At 50.0% G+C, this 18,483-nt stretch overlaps 5 protein-coding genes across 5 annotated transcripts; 3 read left to right on the top strand and 2 right to left on the bottom strand.

Moving 5' to 3' along the window:
- Positions 1–156: 156 nt before the first annotated feature.
- On the top strand, positions 157–1,103 carry N7516_006238 (40S ribosomal protein eS17). Its single transcript, XM_057218958.1, has 3 exons — positions 157–373; positions 439–636; positions 696–1,103. The coding sequence occupies exons 1-3, from the start codon at positions 227–229 to the stop codon at positions 774–776; spliced, it is 426 nt and encodes a 141-aa protein (XP_057073049.1). The 5' UTR covers positions 157–226; the 3' UTR covers positions 777–1,103.
- A 192-nt stretch (positions 1,104–1,295) lies between these two features.
- N7516_006237 (Rtr1/RPAP2 family protein phosphatase) lies at positions 1,296–2,255 on the bottom strand (the record flags this gene model as incomplete). The annotated part of the gene is made up of 1 exon (XM_057218957.1): positions 1,296–2,255. One exon carries the CDS (start codon positions 2,253–2,255, stop codon positions 1,296–1,298), a length of 960 nt encoding a protein of 319 aa, XP_057073048.1.
- A 1,549-nt stretch (positions 2,256–3,804) lies between these two features.
- N7516_006236 (SH3 domain protein) lies at positions 3,805–7,559 on the top strand (the record flags this gene model as incomplete). Its single annotated transcript, XM_057218956.1, has 5 exons — positions 3,805–5,533; positions 5,581–5,679; positions 5,738–5,985; positions 6,017–6,954; positions 7,004–7,559. 5 exons carry the CDS (start codon positions 3,805–3,807, stop codon positions 7,557–7,559), a joined length of 3,570 nt encoding a protein of 1,189 aa, XP_057073047.1.
- Positions 7,560–11,622: 4,063 nt separating this feature from the next.
- On the top strand, positions 11,623–15,261 carry N7516_006235 (uncharacterized protein; the record flags this gene model as incomplete). Its single annotated transcript, XM_057218955.1, has 3 exons — positions 11,623–12,859; positions 12,894–13,522; positions 13,555–15,261. The coding sequence occupies 3 exons, from the start codon at positions 11,623–11,625 to the stop codon at positions 15,259–15,261; spliced, it is 3,573 nt and encodes a 1,190-aa protein (XP_057073046.1).
- A 649-nt stretch (positions 15,262–15,910) lies between these two features.
- sidJ (putative siderophore biosynthesis lipase/esterase) lies at positions 15,911–17,031 on the bottom strand (the record flags this gene model as incomplete). The annotated part of the gene is made up of 2 exons (XM_057218954.1): positions 15,911–16,912; positions 16,981–17,031. 2 exons carry the CDS (start codon positions 17,029–17,031, stop codon positions 15,911–15,913), a joined length of 1,053 nt encoding a protein of 350 aa, XP_057073045.1.
- Between the last annotated feature and the right edge of the window lie 1,452 nt (positions 17,032–18,483).

Genomic DNA, 18,483 nt, shown 5'->3' with positions numbered 1-18,483 from the left:
AATGGTGTACTTTTTGATGTGTTTGCTACCTTCCTAAAAGAGCAAGCGCGATCCAGTCCTAGATTACATAATCAAATAAGAGATTGTTACCACGTGACTTGCAGATTAGGGCCTAGGGCAAGGACCCGCACAAGACTAAGCGAAAGCCGGCTTTCAAACTCATCCAAATCGGCACGACGACTCTCGATCTTTCGAACATTCATTCCGCCAGCCAACAACCGCCAAAATGGGTCGCGTCCGTACCAAGACAGTCAAGCGCTCCGCTAAGGTCATCATCGAGCGTTACTACCCCAAGTTGACCCTCGACTTCGAGACCAACAAGCGTATCTGTGATGAGATCGCCATCATTGCCTCCAAGCGTCTTCGCAACAAGGTGAGATTCGATACATTGGAACCAACAACTCGAGAACTCCAATTCTGATTCGCAATTTGTTCTAGATCGCTGGTTACACTACCCACCTGATGAAGCGCATCCAGCGTGGTCCCGTCCGCGGTATCTCCTTCAAGCTTCAGGAGGAGGAGCGTGAGCGCAAGGATCAGTACGTTCCTGAGGTCTCCGCTCTCGACGTCTCCCAGACCGAGTCCGGTCAGCTCGACGTTGACGCCGACACCAAGGACCTTCTCAAGTCCCTTGGCGTAAGTTTTCACTGCCCACTTACAATATCTTGGCATATATCTAATATTTATCTCTACAGTTCGACAACCTCAAGGTCAACGTTGTTGCCGTCAGCCAGCAGCAGCAGGCCGAGCGCCCCCGTCGTTTCGGTCCCCGCTAAATCCAGCGCCCGGAATAACGAAAACAAAAGTTCATACCTGGCCTTCGGTCGACCCTTGGCGGTACCCAAATGTTTGTTCTGGCTGGCTTTTCGCCCGGCTAGCATGGTTTAGCTAGTGTGGAAGGCTATTCCTGGATGAGGAATGAATAAACATGATTCTCTTTGAGAAAGGTGTCGCTGATTCTCCGAAAGGAGATGACGCTTGATTGCCAATTTTTTTCCCCTCTCGTGTCTACCTATGAGTTAACTCTCTGGGTTGGACTACGTAGGAGTTTTTGGACTGGGGGTAACCTCGGTCTAAGAGACTAGAGACCTTTGGTGGTCTGAGTCATGTCTGGATTTATACCTATATACATAACTATATGTATATATGTGTAAGTCCTGCTGGCCAGCCCATAGCCATATATATGGTCTGCGTAGATTGTTCATTACTCATGTATCAATGTCACCATTGATCGGGTATTAAAAATGTAGAACGCCGAAAAGCCCCGTTGGAAATCCCATCGCAACCCTGCTATATCAGATCTGATCGAGCAGATCTATGTCTCCATCCTGGTCCAAGTCTCGTCGCTCCCTGGGCACGTATCCTTCAATGGAACCGCCATTTGCATCCTCCGGACGCATTTGTGGAGCGTTAGCAACCTGCTGAGAACCACGTTGATTTTCTCTGATGTCGACATTGACACGTCCATCCGGACGAATCAAGCTTGTATCGCCGCGTTCCAACGCAAGCTCCCGGGACCGGTCGCGATTCTCAAGTCCCATGCTCTGCAAATCATTCATAACGGAAGAGACACTGCTAGTAGCCGCTGGTGCCTTCAGGCGTTTGGCGCGGGCTTCTTCAAGTAGTAAAATGGTCGTGCCCCGCGTATCGTCCGCTCGGCGTTCCCACACAGGCTTCTCGGACAGCTGCACCCGGATCCAAAGAGCACGCTCTGCGCACGCATCTGAGCACCACTTTTCGATGCGGTCCTGAGAAACGATGTCCACGCTGCGGCCACGTCCTCCTGGCCCGCTGCCTTTGGGGCCGTATTTAAATTGGAACCCGCCTTGTGGGCCGTTTTTCTTGCGATGCTTGCGAGGACATAGAGCATACCCGCACAAATCTTCGAAGTTTCGCTCCAAGATCAGATTGTCGTAGTCGCTGGGGCGGAATGGGGCGAGTGAGTATTTGAGTTTTACGGTGTCTTCTTGAGATGGTGTGGCAGGGTCCGCTGTCGGGGAGGAGGGGAGCTCGAGCAGCTCGAGGATGCGGTTTAGGATCACATCTTCGGCGTCTTTTTGGGTCTGGATCTGCTGGGCGTGCTCTAGGGCGACTTCGAGGTGCTGTTGGGTCGCACCAGGCCTTCCTTCTAGGTATTTGTCTTGCTCTTCTTGTGAAGGGTATAGGGACGAAGGTGGGGGTTGCTGGGCATTGATGGCGGCATATGTCTCGGGAAGAGAGGTCTTGAGAGGGTGACTTGGCCCTTGCTGTGCCATAATTTATAATTGAGGCCCCTGGAATATCACCCAAGGTAAGTTGAACTGAAAATGAGTTTTGTTGTAGAGTGAGACGAAATCGAAAAAAAAATAAAATGAAATGAAAATAGCTGAATTCGGCTCCAAAGCGGAAGAGGCGAAAAACCCCAGATTGACCTCTACGGGCGACTGAGTATGCCACCCGACACATAACTCTCTCATTGGTTTATATTGCCTGGCAGTAATTTCGATCCACTCTCACTTCACAAGTACCATTGTTGAATAGTTATATAGTTAACTAGTTACTTTATAACTATAACTAGTATCTTTATAAATAAATACTGTTTAGTAACCTGTTACTATGTGGGGAGAAAGCAGAGGAAGAATTATTAATTGATTAAACTAGAAATGTAGGGGTTATATACCCCCCTAAAGGAAAAACCATCTAAACTCTGCTCGATGATAGTAAACAAGCTAACAAATAGTAAATAACGAACAAATAGTTAGGAGATTGTTCAACAAATACGATATTAATTTTTTAATACCGGGCTCTTTATACTCCTAAGTCGTAAGTCTTGACTCTTGATTTCTTACTATCTTACTTTCTTACTAACTAAATCTGAACTGAATCTGAATTGAATCTGAATTGAATCTATAAAGTGTATAATACCTAGGTATACAAATAAAAAAGTAATGAACTAGGCGGTGAGGTAATAACCAATGAAAGAGTTATGTGTCGGATGGCATTTAGTCGCCCGTAACCTCCCAATGGGAGGGACACTTCACTGCTGACGTAGGCTTTTGGGGTATTTAGGAGTTTTTTTATATAAAAAAAGGAGGTTTTATCTTTGACTTTTCGGATGGCCATAGTTTGTACATATTGTGTACTACCTGTAGTATATGGTTACTCGGTGTTTTGTACAATTTACATAGAATATTTCTCCTATAACTATATGTAACGTGTACAGCTGTCCAAGCTACCTAACCATATGTATACCACGCTATCTGATATACCTCTCTTGTAAACAAATCATCTATATATGCATAGATCTAAAATTAATATAAAAATCAGTTGATATAGAACGGCATTTCCCCTCATGTGCGTGTTCCCTGGTTGATGTGTTAGCTGCCGATCGCCCAGTGGAGCCCATTTCCCTCCATCCCGCCAAGTGACGACCACCTCACTACATCCTCTTCCCCTACTACTTTTTTTTTGTCTTTCCGACCGTGTTCTTTTTTTTTTTCTTCCCATCTTGCATCGAATCTTTGCTGGCCCTGTCTAGGGTGTTCGGTTCTCCACACCGTGAGTGCTTCCGCAGTTACCCCCTCCCCCCCATCTCCTGGTTGTAGGCACCCACTCGTTGACGTCCGTTTCATCTAAGCTGACACGCCTTCGTACCACAAAAGGAATTGATTCATTTCGCTTCAAATATCGCTATATGCTAACCGTATTGAAGCTGGCGATTCGCTCTGTACAGATATTCTAGCGTCATTGCGTCACAGACTCGTTCAGCATTCCTCACTCCACACCGATTGTCCTAAAGTCTAAACATCGGTTTCGACTTTCCAGATGTCAGGTCCGCCATTTACGGTCCGCTCGGTTTTCGAGTATGCTTCGGGCCATGATGACGACCTCAACTTTCCCATCGGTCAAATCGTGACCGTCACCGCTCTCGAGGACGACGATTGGTACTACGGCGAATACTCAGACGCCCAGGGGGCCAAGCAGGAGGGCATCTTCCCGAAGAACTTCGTTGAAAAATACGAACCTCCGGCCCCTCCGAGGCCCTCTCGACCCAGACCGAAAAAGGAGCCCGAGCCGGTGCCAGCAGAGTCCCCCGTGGTTGAAAGCAAGCAAGCTGAGCCTGAGCCCGAGCCCGAGCCCGAACCCGAGCCAGAGGTGCAGCCCACGGAGGAAGATTATGAGATTGCATCCCCGCAGGCACCTCTTTCTCAGTCTCCTCTACGTGCGAGTGCCCCTATAGCAGAAGTTGCATCCTCGCCTCCGCAGCCGGCAAAGGCGCCTGCTCCGGCCCCTCCCGTGGCCGCAACTGAACCCGCTGCCAAAGCACCCTCAAAACCTGCGCCTCCAGCTGTGGCGGAGAAGCCTTCGGGGTCGTCATTCAGGGATCGTATTGCTGCCTTCAACAAACCTGCTGCGGCACCAGTTACGCCATTCAAACCGGGTGGTTCCCAGCCATCTTTCATCAAGAAGCCTTTCGTCGCGCCGCCTCCTAGCCGGGACGCCTACAAGCCTCCACCAAGAGAACCCGCACCCAAGGTCTACAAAAGAGACGAGGACCCCGATGTGAAAGAGCAAATTGCCCGCGAGCCCCCGGTTTCTGAAAGCCGGCCTGCTCCTGTTGAGGGCGGGGAAGAGGGCGCAGAGGACCAGCCCAAGCCAACTAGTCTGAAAGACCGAATTGCTTTGCTCCAGAAGCAACAATTAGAGCAAGCTCAGCGTCATGCAGAAGCAGCCCAGAAGAAAGAAAAGCCCTCCCGCCCCCCTCCTAAGAAGTCGATGGATGAACCCGTGGCTCCCGTGCTCGATGAGGAACAGGAGGCTCCCTCTGTCGAGGAATCCTCGGCTACTCGGGATCCTAGTGTTGATACCATGAGGGCTGCGCCCCCTCCTCCTCCACAGCCCCCCGTCCCATTCTCGCCCACCCAAGAAATCGCGAGTGACGCCAACGATGCCGACGACTCTGCTGCTGCAGACTCCGAGGATGCTGGCGAGACATCTGCTAGTAAGGATGACGAGGAAGATCAGCCTCAGCCTCGTCCGGTCTCCCAGCGCCAACCGCCGACTCGTGCGGTCGAGCAAACTGCCGAGGCGGATGTTGAAGACGAGGGCGACGCAGAGGAAGAGGAAATGGATCCTGAAACTAAGCGCAGAATGGAACTGCGTGAGCGAATGGCTAAGATGAGCGGTGGAATGGGTATGATGGGTCTTTTCGGCCCTCCTGCTGGAGGTATGCCAGGCATGTCTAGTGCCGGTGGTGCTCGCAAGGCCAAGACCCCCGGCGAGTCAGAGAGAAGGCTTGGAGAACTCGAGCCTGAGCCCACTTCCCCTGCCAATGCGCCCCCAGTTCCTATGATTCCCCTTCCTGGAATGAATGTGGCTAGCAAGCCGGCACCTTCTTCTGTTGAAGTGGAGAAGGAAGAGGAGGAGCCTTCGGCAACTCCTCTCACGGAACAACACCCTGCACGCGAGGTGCCAGACGTCGAGGAGGTCATCCACGAAGGTGCACTGCCACGTACCTCTATTGATCGTCCGGCCCCGGCTCCCCCGTCTCAGGGTAAGATATTCTCCGGTGATGTAATGCATGGTTTCAATCTCTGATAGTCGCAGATCGTTCCGCACCTCCTCCACCTCCTCGAGAGTCAAGACCCGTCCCGACTGTCCCAGGTGAGCCACCAGCTTCCCCTCCGCCAGTTCCTGTCGGTGAGTACCCAGACCCTAAAACAAATTATTTGATATGGGCGTTAATCATGATATACAGGCCGATCAGCTCCTCCTCCTCCTCCGCGGCCCACAACCGCTGACAAGGGTGAAGAGTCCGATGATGAATTGTCGGTCCACACATCGAATCTGTCGCTGAATACCTCAGTTGCTCCCCCAGCCGTGCCTGCGCCTGCGATACCTGATCAGATTGATTCTCGCCGTTCCTCGACATATGACACTGTGCCCTCTACGGCTTCGACCCCTGCGGCTGAAAAGAGAGCTAGTCGTCTACCACCCCCTATCCCGGTCAATCCGCCTATGCCACCATCGTCGCAAGGCCGCGGTCCCCCACCCCCCACCTCCCGATCAGCTTCGTCGCCGATCTACCGCTGATAGTCGGACGAGTGCGTTAGCCGCTTCTCGACAGGCTGGAGAAGAAGCAGAAGGAGAGGTGACTGAATACGATGGAGACTACGACACTGATATCGCATCGGGAGTGAAACACAAGGATGCTCTGAAAGCTCACGACCGTGACTCCAGCTTTGACGAGGGTATTATCACCGACGACCACTCTATTCAGTCCCCGCGCAGCCCCCAGGAATCCCGGCATCCCCCACCTCCTCCGCCCACGGCTCCCAGAGCAGTTCCGCCTCCACCCCCAAGCCAGCCGCCCCGGAGTGCCCGTGCGTCTATCGACACACCCAGGGGACCGCCGCCGCCTCCGCCGAACAGAGAGCAGGCGAGCGATAATGATGATGTTGAGTATGACCCTTTCAACTACGCCGCTCCCCGGCATGGTCTCCCCACATCACCGCCCCTCCCGATCGGTCGCCCGGAGGCTCCTCCTCCTTTCCCACCACAGCAAGCGGCCGATGAATATGACGATCTGTATGATGCGCCCCCTGTGCAGAGCCCGGTAAAAGAAAGACCCTCTGCCTTGAATGAGAAGCGTCTCTCACTGGCGCCTATGCCCCCTCAAAGCCAGTCTTCTTCAAGTTTGCCATCCCCGTCCGCAGCCCGAACCCAGCGCGCATCTATGGACCTTCTAAGAAATCAGCCTAACCTTCGTCGGTCCATGGATGTTTCTCGCCCATCTATTGACCAAGGCTACATCGCTACTGATGTTGATTTTGCCACGTATACCCTCTGGTGGACTAAACCCAACACCCCGCCTCCGTCTTTCCAGAACCGCAATGATCTGCTTTTCGAGGTCGAAGAGACTGCATCCACCAACCGCAGCGGTAAAACAACAGTCTCGAAGGATGTTTATATCTTGTTCATCGATTACTCACAGACGATCCTGAATGTCCAATTCGATCCCAAGAACCCCGCGGATGCTTCCTTCGAGCAGCGCCATGAACCCCCCGCCGCTCCCGCTTCGCCAGGACCAACTTGAGCAGGCTCACATTAAGCTTGGGACCCGAATCTCAGAAGCCGTCAACTCGGTCCAGAATTCTACTGTTGGGGACGGCACTCCTTTCGGGCTGATCCAGTACCTGCTCAATCCTCTTTCCGACGCGCTACTTCCCGTAGGCACTCGCGGATACGGTGCCTCGGTTTATTCCAACCTGGCCAATGCCTCTGTGTCTCAGAATGACGAGATCCGCGCCGGTGATATTGTCAGCTTCCGCAATGCCCGATTCCAGGGCCACCGCGGCACCATGCACCAGAAGTACAGCGCCGAGGTAGGGAAGCCCGACCACGTCGGCATCGTGGTTGATTGGGATGGCACGAAGAAGAAGATCCGAGCCTGGGAGCAAGGCCGTGAGAGCAAGAAGGTCAAAATGGAAAGCTTCAAGCTGAACGACCTCCGTAGTGGTGAATGCAAGGTCTGGCGCGTGATGCCCCGCAGCTGGGTGGGCTGGGAAGCTAGTAAGTAAGTGGATGAAAGGATTCTGGTTTGAGCATTCGACCTTTTTGTTGTAGTTATTGCGCTATGAGCAGACGACCCTTTCTTTTGTTTTTGTTTTTGTTTTTTTTTTCTCTGCTTGCCCCTTCTAGATTGGGTGGGATCATGTATGAATGAAAAGGAGCCTCATTTCTCCCCTGTCTTCTATATTCTTCTCCATTTTCTCTTCTCTTTTCCTGTTCTGCTCCCCTCTCGTGAACCATCTGGACATGGGTGTGGTAATGTGAGATGGACAATGGTGGTCCCTGTTTGGATGGAGAGTTGAGCGAGCGTGCAGCTTTTCGTTTATTTTTTGTCAATGGTACATCTTGCATGATTCTATCCAAGCAAACTATGGTATACTTCTTATTCTCGACTTTTCGGTCTTTATATCAGTGATGAGGTCATATTAGGAAATTATGTATATTTTAGCGACGACAATATATCTCCTACAAAACATAGATGCCAGGTCTAATGAAACTCCAGCACAATTAAAATGGCACGTACTTTCTGATGTTGTATACGGAGTACAACATACGAGGATATTCAGTTAAATTTGGGAGTTTCTAGGGTTCAGCCAATATGTTCTAGAACCCAATGCCCTCGTCTGAAGTAAATTAAAAACCGAACATTCTCGCACTAAGAAACTTTTCTAACTTCTCTTTAATTAAATTCGACGGGCACCAAATCCAACTGCCGACTCCACAAACCCATTCGTATTTCGAAGTTTGACCCTCTACGGAGTAATCCTCCGAGGAAAACAGCACCTCGTTCCAAACCTACAATTAGGCACAAACCTACTCGGTGGATACAATGAGATACAATGATGTGCGTGCACCATACATAGTTGTATGGAGTACTCCGTACAGTGGCCCCGATCCTTGAGACCAGAGAACCACCACGAAGGTACGGAGTAGTTATTGTAGGCAATGAGCGTATTCGCCTTGGTCATACGACTACATGTACGGAGTACATAACTACATATATCCTTGTAAATTCTCCTCCGTATTCCTCCATGAACACCATCGAGAGACCGGGGGCTGCCCCCGGTCTCGGGAACCCCTCATTAACGACAGGGGAGGGAGAGGACAGGATGAGGGGGCTCCAATTATAATGTTGCGTTCATTTTTTTTTCTTTTGGTTGAGTTTCCACCGGTTTGGTGGAAGCCCCTGGATCTCCGGCTATTACTCCGGATATTGATATTCGCGATCGGTTCATAGATTCCGAGCTAATAATATCGGATATCAGATATCAGATTCTCGTTGGCTTCTATGCATTCTAGAAGTATAGATCAATGCAAGGTGACAATATATGTTGTACTACTGGTGGATTATTCGGTAGTGTATACAGAATAGTGTGGATGACATTTTATATTCAAGAGGATTGAAGCTAATTGACAGGTCCAATGTCAGAGATTTTGATTTTCTTTTTTTCTAAATAAATAAATAAATAAACAGATGAAAATGAAATGAAACCGAACCTTTCTTTGCCCACGAGGATTGGCCCCGCGGAGTGAGAGGTTGAAACCCGGTTGGCGGATGCTTTCCAATACGTTGATGTCTCTTGGGGCTCCATCTACTTTGTCTTGCACATGGGTTTATTCTAGATACCATTAAGCCAATCAAAGTATTCTAGTTCTTATACCGATTATTTATGATCCCTATCTAAAACTTGGATTTAAAACAGCATGTCTAGTTATATCTACGGAGTACTTAACGAAAAACGAACCCGAGGCGTTAAATTAGTTATCCACATTGGGACTAGTCAGGGGCATAGCATTTCTTTTTTGGGCCTCTCTCTCTCTCCTCTCTAGGGCTAATATCCTAATTTGTGTCTAACTGTTTCTAGTCAACTTCGGAAGTTTGGAAAGCTTGTAGGCGGGGCTTTCCCAAACGGCTGTCAAGCTACCGGCCAAAACGCATTTTAGAGGCTAAATAAAATTGGTTTCCTTTTCTTTTTCATGTTTTGAATGTATGTTGTATACCATTCTAGGCTTTGGGGCTGTTCAGTTCTCCATTAATAATTATCTGTTCGGTTCCACCACACAGATCGGGGAAAAAAAAAAAAAACTATCTTTCAAGATGAACAGACCTCTTAAGAAATTGATCAAGTGGAGAGAAACACTCTATCGGGGCAGATACCATATACAACATACGGAGTATATTGTAGTTCAGCTTGTCTCCGACCTGGGAGATCCACCAATACAAAGTAGGAAGTTGGAAAGTCCAAGCCTCAGATGCAGAGTCAAGTGGCATTGTCCTGCACTCCTGCACCCTGCACTCCTGCACAGTCGGAACATTCACGAATTCAGGTCTTGGCTTATTGTGTTGGTATTGCATGACGCTTGGTCTTATATTGTGGCTGAGTTGTCCTACTACATTAGTTACATGTATGTATATGATATTGTTCATTTCTCAAACCAAGCCGCAATAAATTTAATTTTTTTTCAATATATTGCCCTATGGACATATCGCAGATTATGATCGCGATGAATCTCTCACCCGTATTCTAAGTTTTAATTGCATACTGTAGTGCTACGGTGTATCGCATGTCTGATTAGCCTGCTAACTAGTTACAACATATGTACATTGAGGTACAATGAATTTCCCTTGCTGCCAGCTTCCTACAAAGCAAGGAGTTTAATGGCTTATATGGTGTGTATGTGTGTGTGTGACTTGGGTCTACTGCTCGATTCGAATGAGAGATTGGATGAACTACTTCGTGCCGTGACCACCTTCCACATCAAAATCTTGCCCCGAACTGTGGAATGAAGTAATGGGGCGACGATCTTGGTGGTTCCCGTGTCCAGGCCCCTGGGATTCACTGACCAATACGTAGTTTTTTTTCTTTTTTTCTCTTTCTTTTTCCTTTGCTTCATTACGGAGTCCCCGGTTTCGTAGGAAAATAACACACAGCACATGAGGAATATACGGAGTACGGAGTACCAAATTGCATGTTTCGAAGGAATTGGCCACATTGACATATCCAACCTATCCCGCAGTTAGAGTGGCATTCAGCCCCAGGTTCCACATTCCGGTAGAGACAAGAGAAGGACTGAGAGGGAAGAGGAAGAGAAGGAAGAGAGGGGGGTGGATGTGATCCTTGACATTTTATTTTTTTTATTATACGCAAGGGGGGTAGAATTACATTACAGTAATTTCATTAGATGACTACTTGTTATCTAGTGAGATCTGAACTATTTACCTAAGTAGCTTTACCATACCATACCTACATCGGACCATGGATGCAGCTTCGGGAAGCCCCTTGGCCCTCATGGACAGTGCAGTATACAGGAAAGCTGAAACAGTAAACAGAAACATAGATTGTACATACATATGTACAAGATAATTAAACAAAGATAATTAAACAGTATATAAATATACAAATATAAAGAAGAAATTCAACAGTTAATGCGGTTAATATTGATCGACTTGGTGGACACCAATTTGAGCCGATCATCTTAGATCCCTTTTAATTTTTTTTTCTCTTGGTAAATATGGTATGCCGCTAAGAGAGAGAAGAGAAAGAGAGCCCTGGAGAAGTTACAGTTCTGGATCCATTCCAAATCTCCCCTCTCACATTCTTCGCGTCAATTTCCCCAGTCACTCTTTTTTTTCTTTTTTTTTTGATTGATTTCCTTCTCAACCGACTTTGCAGCCTATTGCTTCCTGTCTCAAGCTGTGATCTGTCAGGCCCCGCTAAATACTTTGATTGGTCTTGCATCCGGACCATTCACGGTACACGACTTGAACTTGGCATTCCTTGCGCCTCTTCTCTTCAGGAGACATTTCTCTTCCGGACCCTCAAATCTGCACTCGTCGCACTTGAAGGTCATGCCGTTCATTGCATTCTCGGGATAACGATATCCATTGCGTCACTTTGGAAGGCATTGACCCAAACCGAGACACTGATCAACCCTTAAGCAACCACTACACGCTCGCTGGATTTATACGATATCGACATTCATTCCACTCAGACTTAGATATTACCGAATCGCATTCATTCCTTACCTATTACGAGGCGGCCCCTGAGCGCCTCGACCCTACCACTCATGATGAATCGATTCCGCAAACACAAGAAGGCGAAGGAGCCCGCGGAGGACCAAGAAGCGACATCACCAGGATTCAGTCTGAAACCGTCAAAGAAGAAGGCCGTACCGGAACCCAAACCAGATTTCGACCTATCAGCCGCACTGCCCCCGACAGACAACTTCCGCACCAGTCTCTTAATGCCTAAATTGTCCGCTCGATTTAGCATGCTGAAGGAACAGGACGACCCACTTTCAATGCTGGGCAAGGCCAGTGATGATAGCGTTTTGTTTCCCAAACGCGCTTCGCGACTCAATTTGTTCGGCCACAGCCCGGCCATGCTGGCAGACATCGACGAAGTTTGCTCCAATGACGGTAGCCGACCATCCCTTGCACTGGACCGTGGTTCTTTCGCTTCTGGTGGGGATGGCTATGGTACAGACGATGACCGATCCCAAGCGGGCAGTATGATGAGCAGAGCCCGTCGCGCCGAAGGCAATAATCTGTTCGGAGGTCGCCAAAAGATTTACAAGATCCCCGTTAGATCGCCGGGAGCAACAACTCCCGATGCGCCAGAGGCTGCTAACCGGGGAATGGGAAAGCCGGTCTATGACCACGACATGAACCTATCCGCTTTCCAGAAGTTGCGCCTCAAGGAGAAGGAAGAGAGAACAGCGGAGGCCGCTCGGGAATCTGGATATGCCGCCTCAACTGCTTCATCTAACAGTCGGGCCACATACTCCTCCACCGCATCCGGGCCTCTGTCAACAGTTCCAACGTCAACTGGAGCAACCTCGGCCGACGAGTCACCGATGAACACATCCCACTCTCCAGTGACTGGTTATCCGTTCCCGGAAACACTTCCCGAGGCCCCTCGGCCCGGTCCTGCTCCCATGTCTGCCCCGCGCAATGGTTCGATTCGCAATCGTCGTCTCTACGGACAAGGATTGACCCAGGCTGCTCAGAGCCAACAGAGCTCAACCTTGAACCGTCTGGAGAGTCTGAGCCGCCAGCGTGCCGGAACTCCAGATCTCCCCTCTCTGAATCGCAACTACTCCAGAAGTGCCACCAACCTGCGGGATCGCCTGCAAAAGCTTGCAATTGTCGAGCCCGCTTCTACCGCACGGCCGACTAGCCCTCCTTCCTCCGCAACATCACCGAAGCCCCGCATGTCCGGAGAAGCCGCAATCAGAGACCGTCCCTCGCCAACAGCAGCAACATTTGGGGCTCCCCCTGAGCCCGCCCACAAGCGAGAACGACGAGGTTCCCTCGCTGTTGGCTGCATCCATTCACCCAGAAGATCATGGAAAAGCTACCGCCATGGGCTTATTCAACCGACCTGTCACTGGTTTCGACGAGCAGGCATTCTCCCGCCGCCAACTCCAAATGCACCAAGGACGAGAGACTCCGCCTCCGCGTCGTGCATCACCCCCGCGACGACCTCTACCCGCGGAACCCGTGGGCCGTGCTCGCGGACTATCCAAGTCCAGCTATCGTTCCCGGGCAGGGTCCGCCTCGTCTCACTACAGTAGCGATGCGCACCGCGGCATTGATAAATCCGGTGTGCCCAGCGTTGAGGCTTCTCCCTTCAGGCCCGGAGTGAGGACTTTCTACGCCAACTCATCTGCCAGCGAGTCTGGCGATGAAGGGGAGAACCCTTCTTCGCACGAACCCTCATCTGCCACTGCATTGACCACCGAGTACGGTCCGCCGCTCCAGCACTCCAGCATAGCATCTAACAAGCCATCGACTCCCACGAAGGATCACCTCGAAACGCTCCCCGAAGTGAGATACTCCGATCTAGGTGATCTTAGACCCATCGCCGAGAACGACATTGACTTCACAACTGCTTCTTCCGGCATCAGCGATAACACACCCAAGAGACCTGACTCGCCAACCCTGCAGCCAGATCAAGGCTTTACTGGAGTGGGGGAATGATTAGATCTCACCTTCGCCAGGAAAGTGACAAATCTTCCGTCTTCCCTCCTCCTTCGCCTCGTTTCCTGCAGCAGCAAAATGATACAGAGCCCCCTAATACCGAGACCCAGAAATCGACTGCCCAGCCACCAACCGCTGTTTCCAAGATATCCGAACCTCGCGAAGAGAGTCGGCCATCGTCAACAACCCGCCCAGGAACCTCGAGCTCGCAATCTCCTTCTGGACATTCCGCGGAGGGCACGGGTTCTCGAAACAGCGAAGAGTCATCCGCACCTGGAACTATCCCCGGCACAGCTTCTGTATCGACCGGTCCGTCCTGGAGGGAGGAATTGGAACTTCACCATCGCCGACATGGGAGCACTGAAACCCAAAGGGAGCGAGAGGAATTCGCCATGGAGCTGGCAGAGAGGCGTAGAAAGGTGCAGGAGAAGCTTCGAAGTGTTGCTGAAAGCGAAAGCCGATCCAGCAGCCCCACCCCGGGACGGTCAACTCCAGATTTGTCCCGGACTGGTAACGCATTCGCCATGCTGAAGCAAAAGTCTAACAAGCAGGCTAGCGCAAAGCCGGATCAAAAGAAATTGTTCGGTTATGCTGCTGGCAATTCGTCCACGCCTGCTCTCTCTTCTGATGACTCCTGGCGTGAAGAGGAGCGGCCCTCTTTCAACTTCGGCCGCCACTCCAACTCCAGCTCTCCCCATATTGGATCGGAGCGTTCGCTCAGATCTCGTATGCCATCTCTCAGCCGCGACAACAGCTACGAAGACTCGCGCGAGTCCAGCCGCAGCCGTGGCCCCTCGCCCTCGCCCTTCCGAGACCAGAGAGATCGTGCAGGCTCGGATGCATCGGGCCGGTCCAAGAGTCGAACCAGACTTCGCGAACGGGATGACCTCCAAACAGTGGACGAGGGTTCAATCATCGCACATGACAACTTTGTTGTTCCGGAGGACTATGAGCCTCCTGTGCCTACCTCGCGCCCTACGTCGAGTCGCCCATCAGCAGAAATGTCTGACTCCATGAACTTCGACCGCACCCCCTCTGCCGCTTCGGGCCGACACCGCAGTACTAGTCGATCCGGTACACCAAGCTTCCAATACGAACGGCCATTCCAGTTCTCGCAGTCCAACACATCCTCGATCATCGGTGCTTCGCCCCGGCCCCCGCCTGCCGCCCCGGCCTACTCTGCGAATGCCACTCCTCCGCTGAATGAAATGCCCACAGACAGCTCATCTACATCCCTGGCTTCTTCATCTAGCAACTCGCAGATTCCCCAACGTGGTTTGGGACACGGCTCCCTCCTGAAGCGCCCTGTGAACAAGAAGCAGATCTCTGAGCCAACCTTTGTCTCATCCACGTCAAACGTGCCTCTGGTCGGTCTCCCACCCGGATCCGCGCTGCCTTCACCCAGCAGCGCACCTCCAGTGCCACCTATGAACCCTCGCCGTCGCCGCGGCACCGCCACTCAAACCATCTTGGGTGCGTTCAAGACCGACAAGACCGACAAGAACGACCTTTCACGGGTCGCTTCGCCGGCCCCGAGCACCGCGGACGAACACAGTGTCCTCCCGGACGAAGAAAAACGTCCGCGCTCCCGCAACCGTCTCCGCAAGACCTCGAGCGAGGCTGCTAACCTGAACGCGCGGGCGCGCCAGGAATCCGTAACGGGCACTCCACCGGCTGTGCCTCAATACCCGCCTCCCGCTATCCCCGTCGATGGAGGCATGTTCTAAACACACAACTTTCCCTTCGCACTCTTTATACATTCATCTTGCCTTGACCTAGGCTCTCCTTATTTCCTTGTTGTTTCATTTACCTATATCTACTCTACCTACCATTCCCTCATATCCCCTTTCTGGGTCTTTTCTTTTCTTTTTTGTTCCATCCCTTCCTCTCTCTGGACTCTCTCTTATCATTTCTACCATTGACGACTAGATACCACTCGGTGCATTTGAGCGTCTCATGTTACTTTCGATCTTTTCTTTTTTCTATTTGTTATCAACACTCGTGACTTGGGTTTTCATCTTCCATGTATGTACTATTATGTTCAATTTCAATAGATACACTACTCGTTATGTTAGCTTTTTATGGTCTTATAGACTGCTCAAATTAGACGCAGAGTCTTCTCTCGTTACTAGCTTCAGGTTGTACAAACGTTATATATTCTTCATACTCCCGAACAAACCCCATTGGGGCTCCTTTACGCCACGTATAGAAAACTGCCGACGTACTCATGTATAATCGAGACTGGTTACGGTTGACTTCGAAGATTTACTATCGATAATCCATTCACCTTGTATGTTGCATGTGTTTGAAAAGCATGTTAAATGGTATATAATTCCTTCTTTTAATCTAGTATCATACATTTTCATTGCAATTCATTCATTCCCTCTCCACAGCCGTCTTGAGGTATCCCAAGACCCTCTCAACAAGGAACTTCCGTGGCTCAGCCTGGTCATCATTACTCAAAGCATGAGAGGCATTAGGAATAACACCAGTGTGCTTTTGATCCCAGATCTGATATTTCCCATCATGATCCGTAGCCTTCTGCCACCTCGCCAGCATCTTGTCCTTATCAACATAATCCGGAATCGACTGATCCTTCCCAGAGATCAACACCATCAACTTATGATTCAACAGCCCCTGCTGCTGAATCCTACCAAAGGTAGTCCCAAAGTGATCATCACTCAAATCCGAGCTGAACAAATCATCCTCCTGAGGCGCCTGCGGACTCTCAGGACTAACAAGACTCAAAAACCTCCGACAGCTAATCGGGGTGTTAGCCGGATAAATCATAGAAGTCAACGAAAGAGGCAACATAGTATCATGAGGTTTCCCCTCGGCAACAGCCTCCTTCGCCAACGCCTCCATCTCATCATAAATAGCACGAGCCTTCTCCGGCGTCGTATCCCCAATCCCCCCCTTCAGAACACAGAAAATGGCCTCGCGATCAGAAACAGGCGCCTGCATAATCGCGCCGTCCAGCACGGGCCGCGTGACGTGTTCGATATCAGCGTCGAAGGCAGGGAGTTTCGTGTGAGGGTTCGACTGGGATAGGTAGTGCAGCACGCACTGACTGCCCGTGGAATGGCCCATTAGCGCGATCTTGCCGCCGCCGAATTTATCGCCCTTGTAGCTCTTGATGTACTCCAGACATTGGGCGATCTCGTTCGTGTCGCGGTCCAGATGGCCCAGACCCCAGGATTGGTACGAGGATGTGAGGTTTAGTGTGAAGAGGGACCATTCGGATTGTTGTAGTGCGCGCGCCAGGTCGGCCATGTAGGAGGTTGTTGCGAGGCCGTCCCCTAGTCCGCCGATAAAGAGGAGACTGTGTGGTTGGCGCACGTTTGTGGAGGCATATTCGAATGTGACGAGGGTTTCGGTCTAGATGTTTCATTGATTGTTAGTTGGAATTCGAGTATTGTTGATAGCTAGCTTGTGCGGGAACGTACGTAGTGGTGTAGAATACCGGGAAGGCCTCCCTTAGGCCAGAACTTGGACATGTTGGTGAGTTTGAGGGAGGTGTGAGGGTGTGCGTGGTGGGGTAGTTAGTTGTGTAGGTGTTCAATTGAAGGGGAAAACTTTCTAGGAGCTAGAGACGGCCTCGGGGTATGGTCTTTTCTTCAATTTAATAAATTGCCGAAATCGGGCTTTGTGTCTTTCTGCCTCTGACAATTTATGTCGGTTGGTTTGAACCGAGTTACTCGATCCACAGGGTAAACTGTTTCAGGGCATCTTATCAATCTGATTATACCGTGTCAAGCCGAAATATTAGGTAACAAGTCTCATATCCATGGAATTCTCATGCGCTAGACTCTGAGGTATGGAGGGGCAAGACAGACTTGAGAAAATTATACATAACTATGGATGTTTTGAACCAGGTATTTCAGTATACCCATTTAGGTAATACGCCGTATATTTTACATGTTATGGGGATGTATTGAATACTTCGGTATGGTTTCGGTGAATACAAGCAATGGGTGTCTCGACTAGTACAGCCAATAATTACACCGAGCTTGTACGGAAATAAAGATAGGCCAATAAGACTCCACCGTTAACACTAAAGCTCTCGTACACCTGCAGGCTAGTCGGCACTAACCAGTATAGGCAAGATCAACGAATCTGATTAGATTGATTGGCTGGAAAAAGGAGAATCTGATTAGATTGCCCCTCTTTGAAAACTCTACGTACCCAACATGCAGAAAGTAAATTCGTCAACACCTGCATCTCAATACAAGACTTTTCTAAGATGCTAAGGAATCCTTGGTCAACTTAGTTAGTAGTTAGCCTTACCTGGCTTCATATTCGAAGATCCCTGCTTGAAGAAGCCCTTATATCTAGGCATTGTGCAAAACCAAGACCAAAATATTGCTGCAACATTACAACATTCATCAGACCAAAAAGCAATAATACAAACGAGTGGGTTGATATTTTGTGGCGTTTGGAAGAACCCATCTAGAGCTTTCTGCAAGTGAGCCAAGAAATCAAGTAAGGAACGTGCGCAACAAAGTGAGGCCTTTTCTGGATGTTTTTTATGGTTACACGCTCGTTGCGCCAGGGCCCAAGTCAATATTCTTATTTAAAATTATCGGATGGGTGTATTCGGAGCTTTCTATGTTGGTACATATATTGCGAAAAGTGTACACGACACACATGCGCCGCGGTGCATGCGATCTTAAAGGTGGGTCTCGGAATGACAAAATATCACAAGCCCCCTCGTTCCTCTCCTCCATCGTGCATCGGGCGTTTCCGCTTGAAGCGCACAATTATGGTTCACCTGAGCAATTAGTCTCCGAAACCTTGATGAACAATTCCTTTTCAGTTTGGAGTAAGTCTTGATGTGTTCCAGAATAGGTCGATCATGTTCACGTTGCTTTCCTCATAGCCTACAACAAGGGTTCTTTGCATTTCTGTTCTTTACGATGAGCAATAGCCTAACTGAAAATAGCTTTGGG

This window comes from Penicillium verrucosum, assembly GCF_028828655.1.
Source record: "Penicillium verrucosum strain IBT 35672 chromosome Unknown utg000002l_segment0_segment0, whole genome shotgun sequence".
NCBI classification, from domain to species: domain Eukaryota; kingdom Fungi; phylum Ascomycota; class Eurotiomycetes; order Eurotiales; family Aspergillaceae; genus Penicillium; species Penicillium verrucosum.
This window is presented reverse-complemented; position numbering and strand designations above follow the sequence as displayed.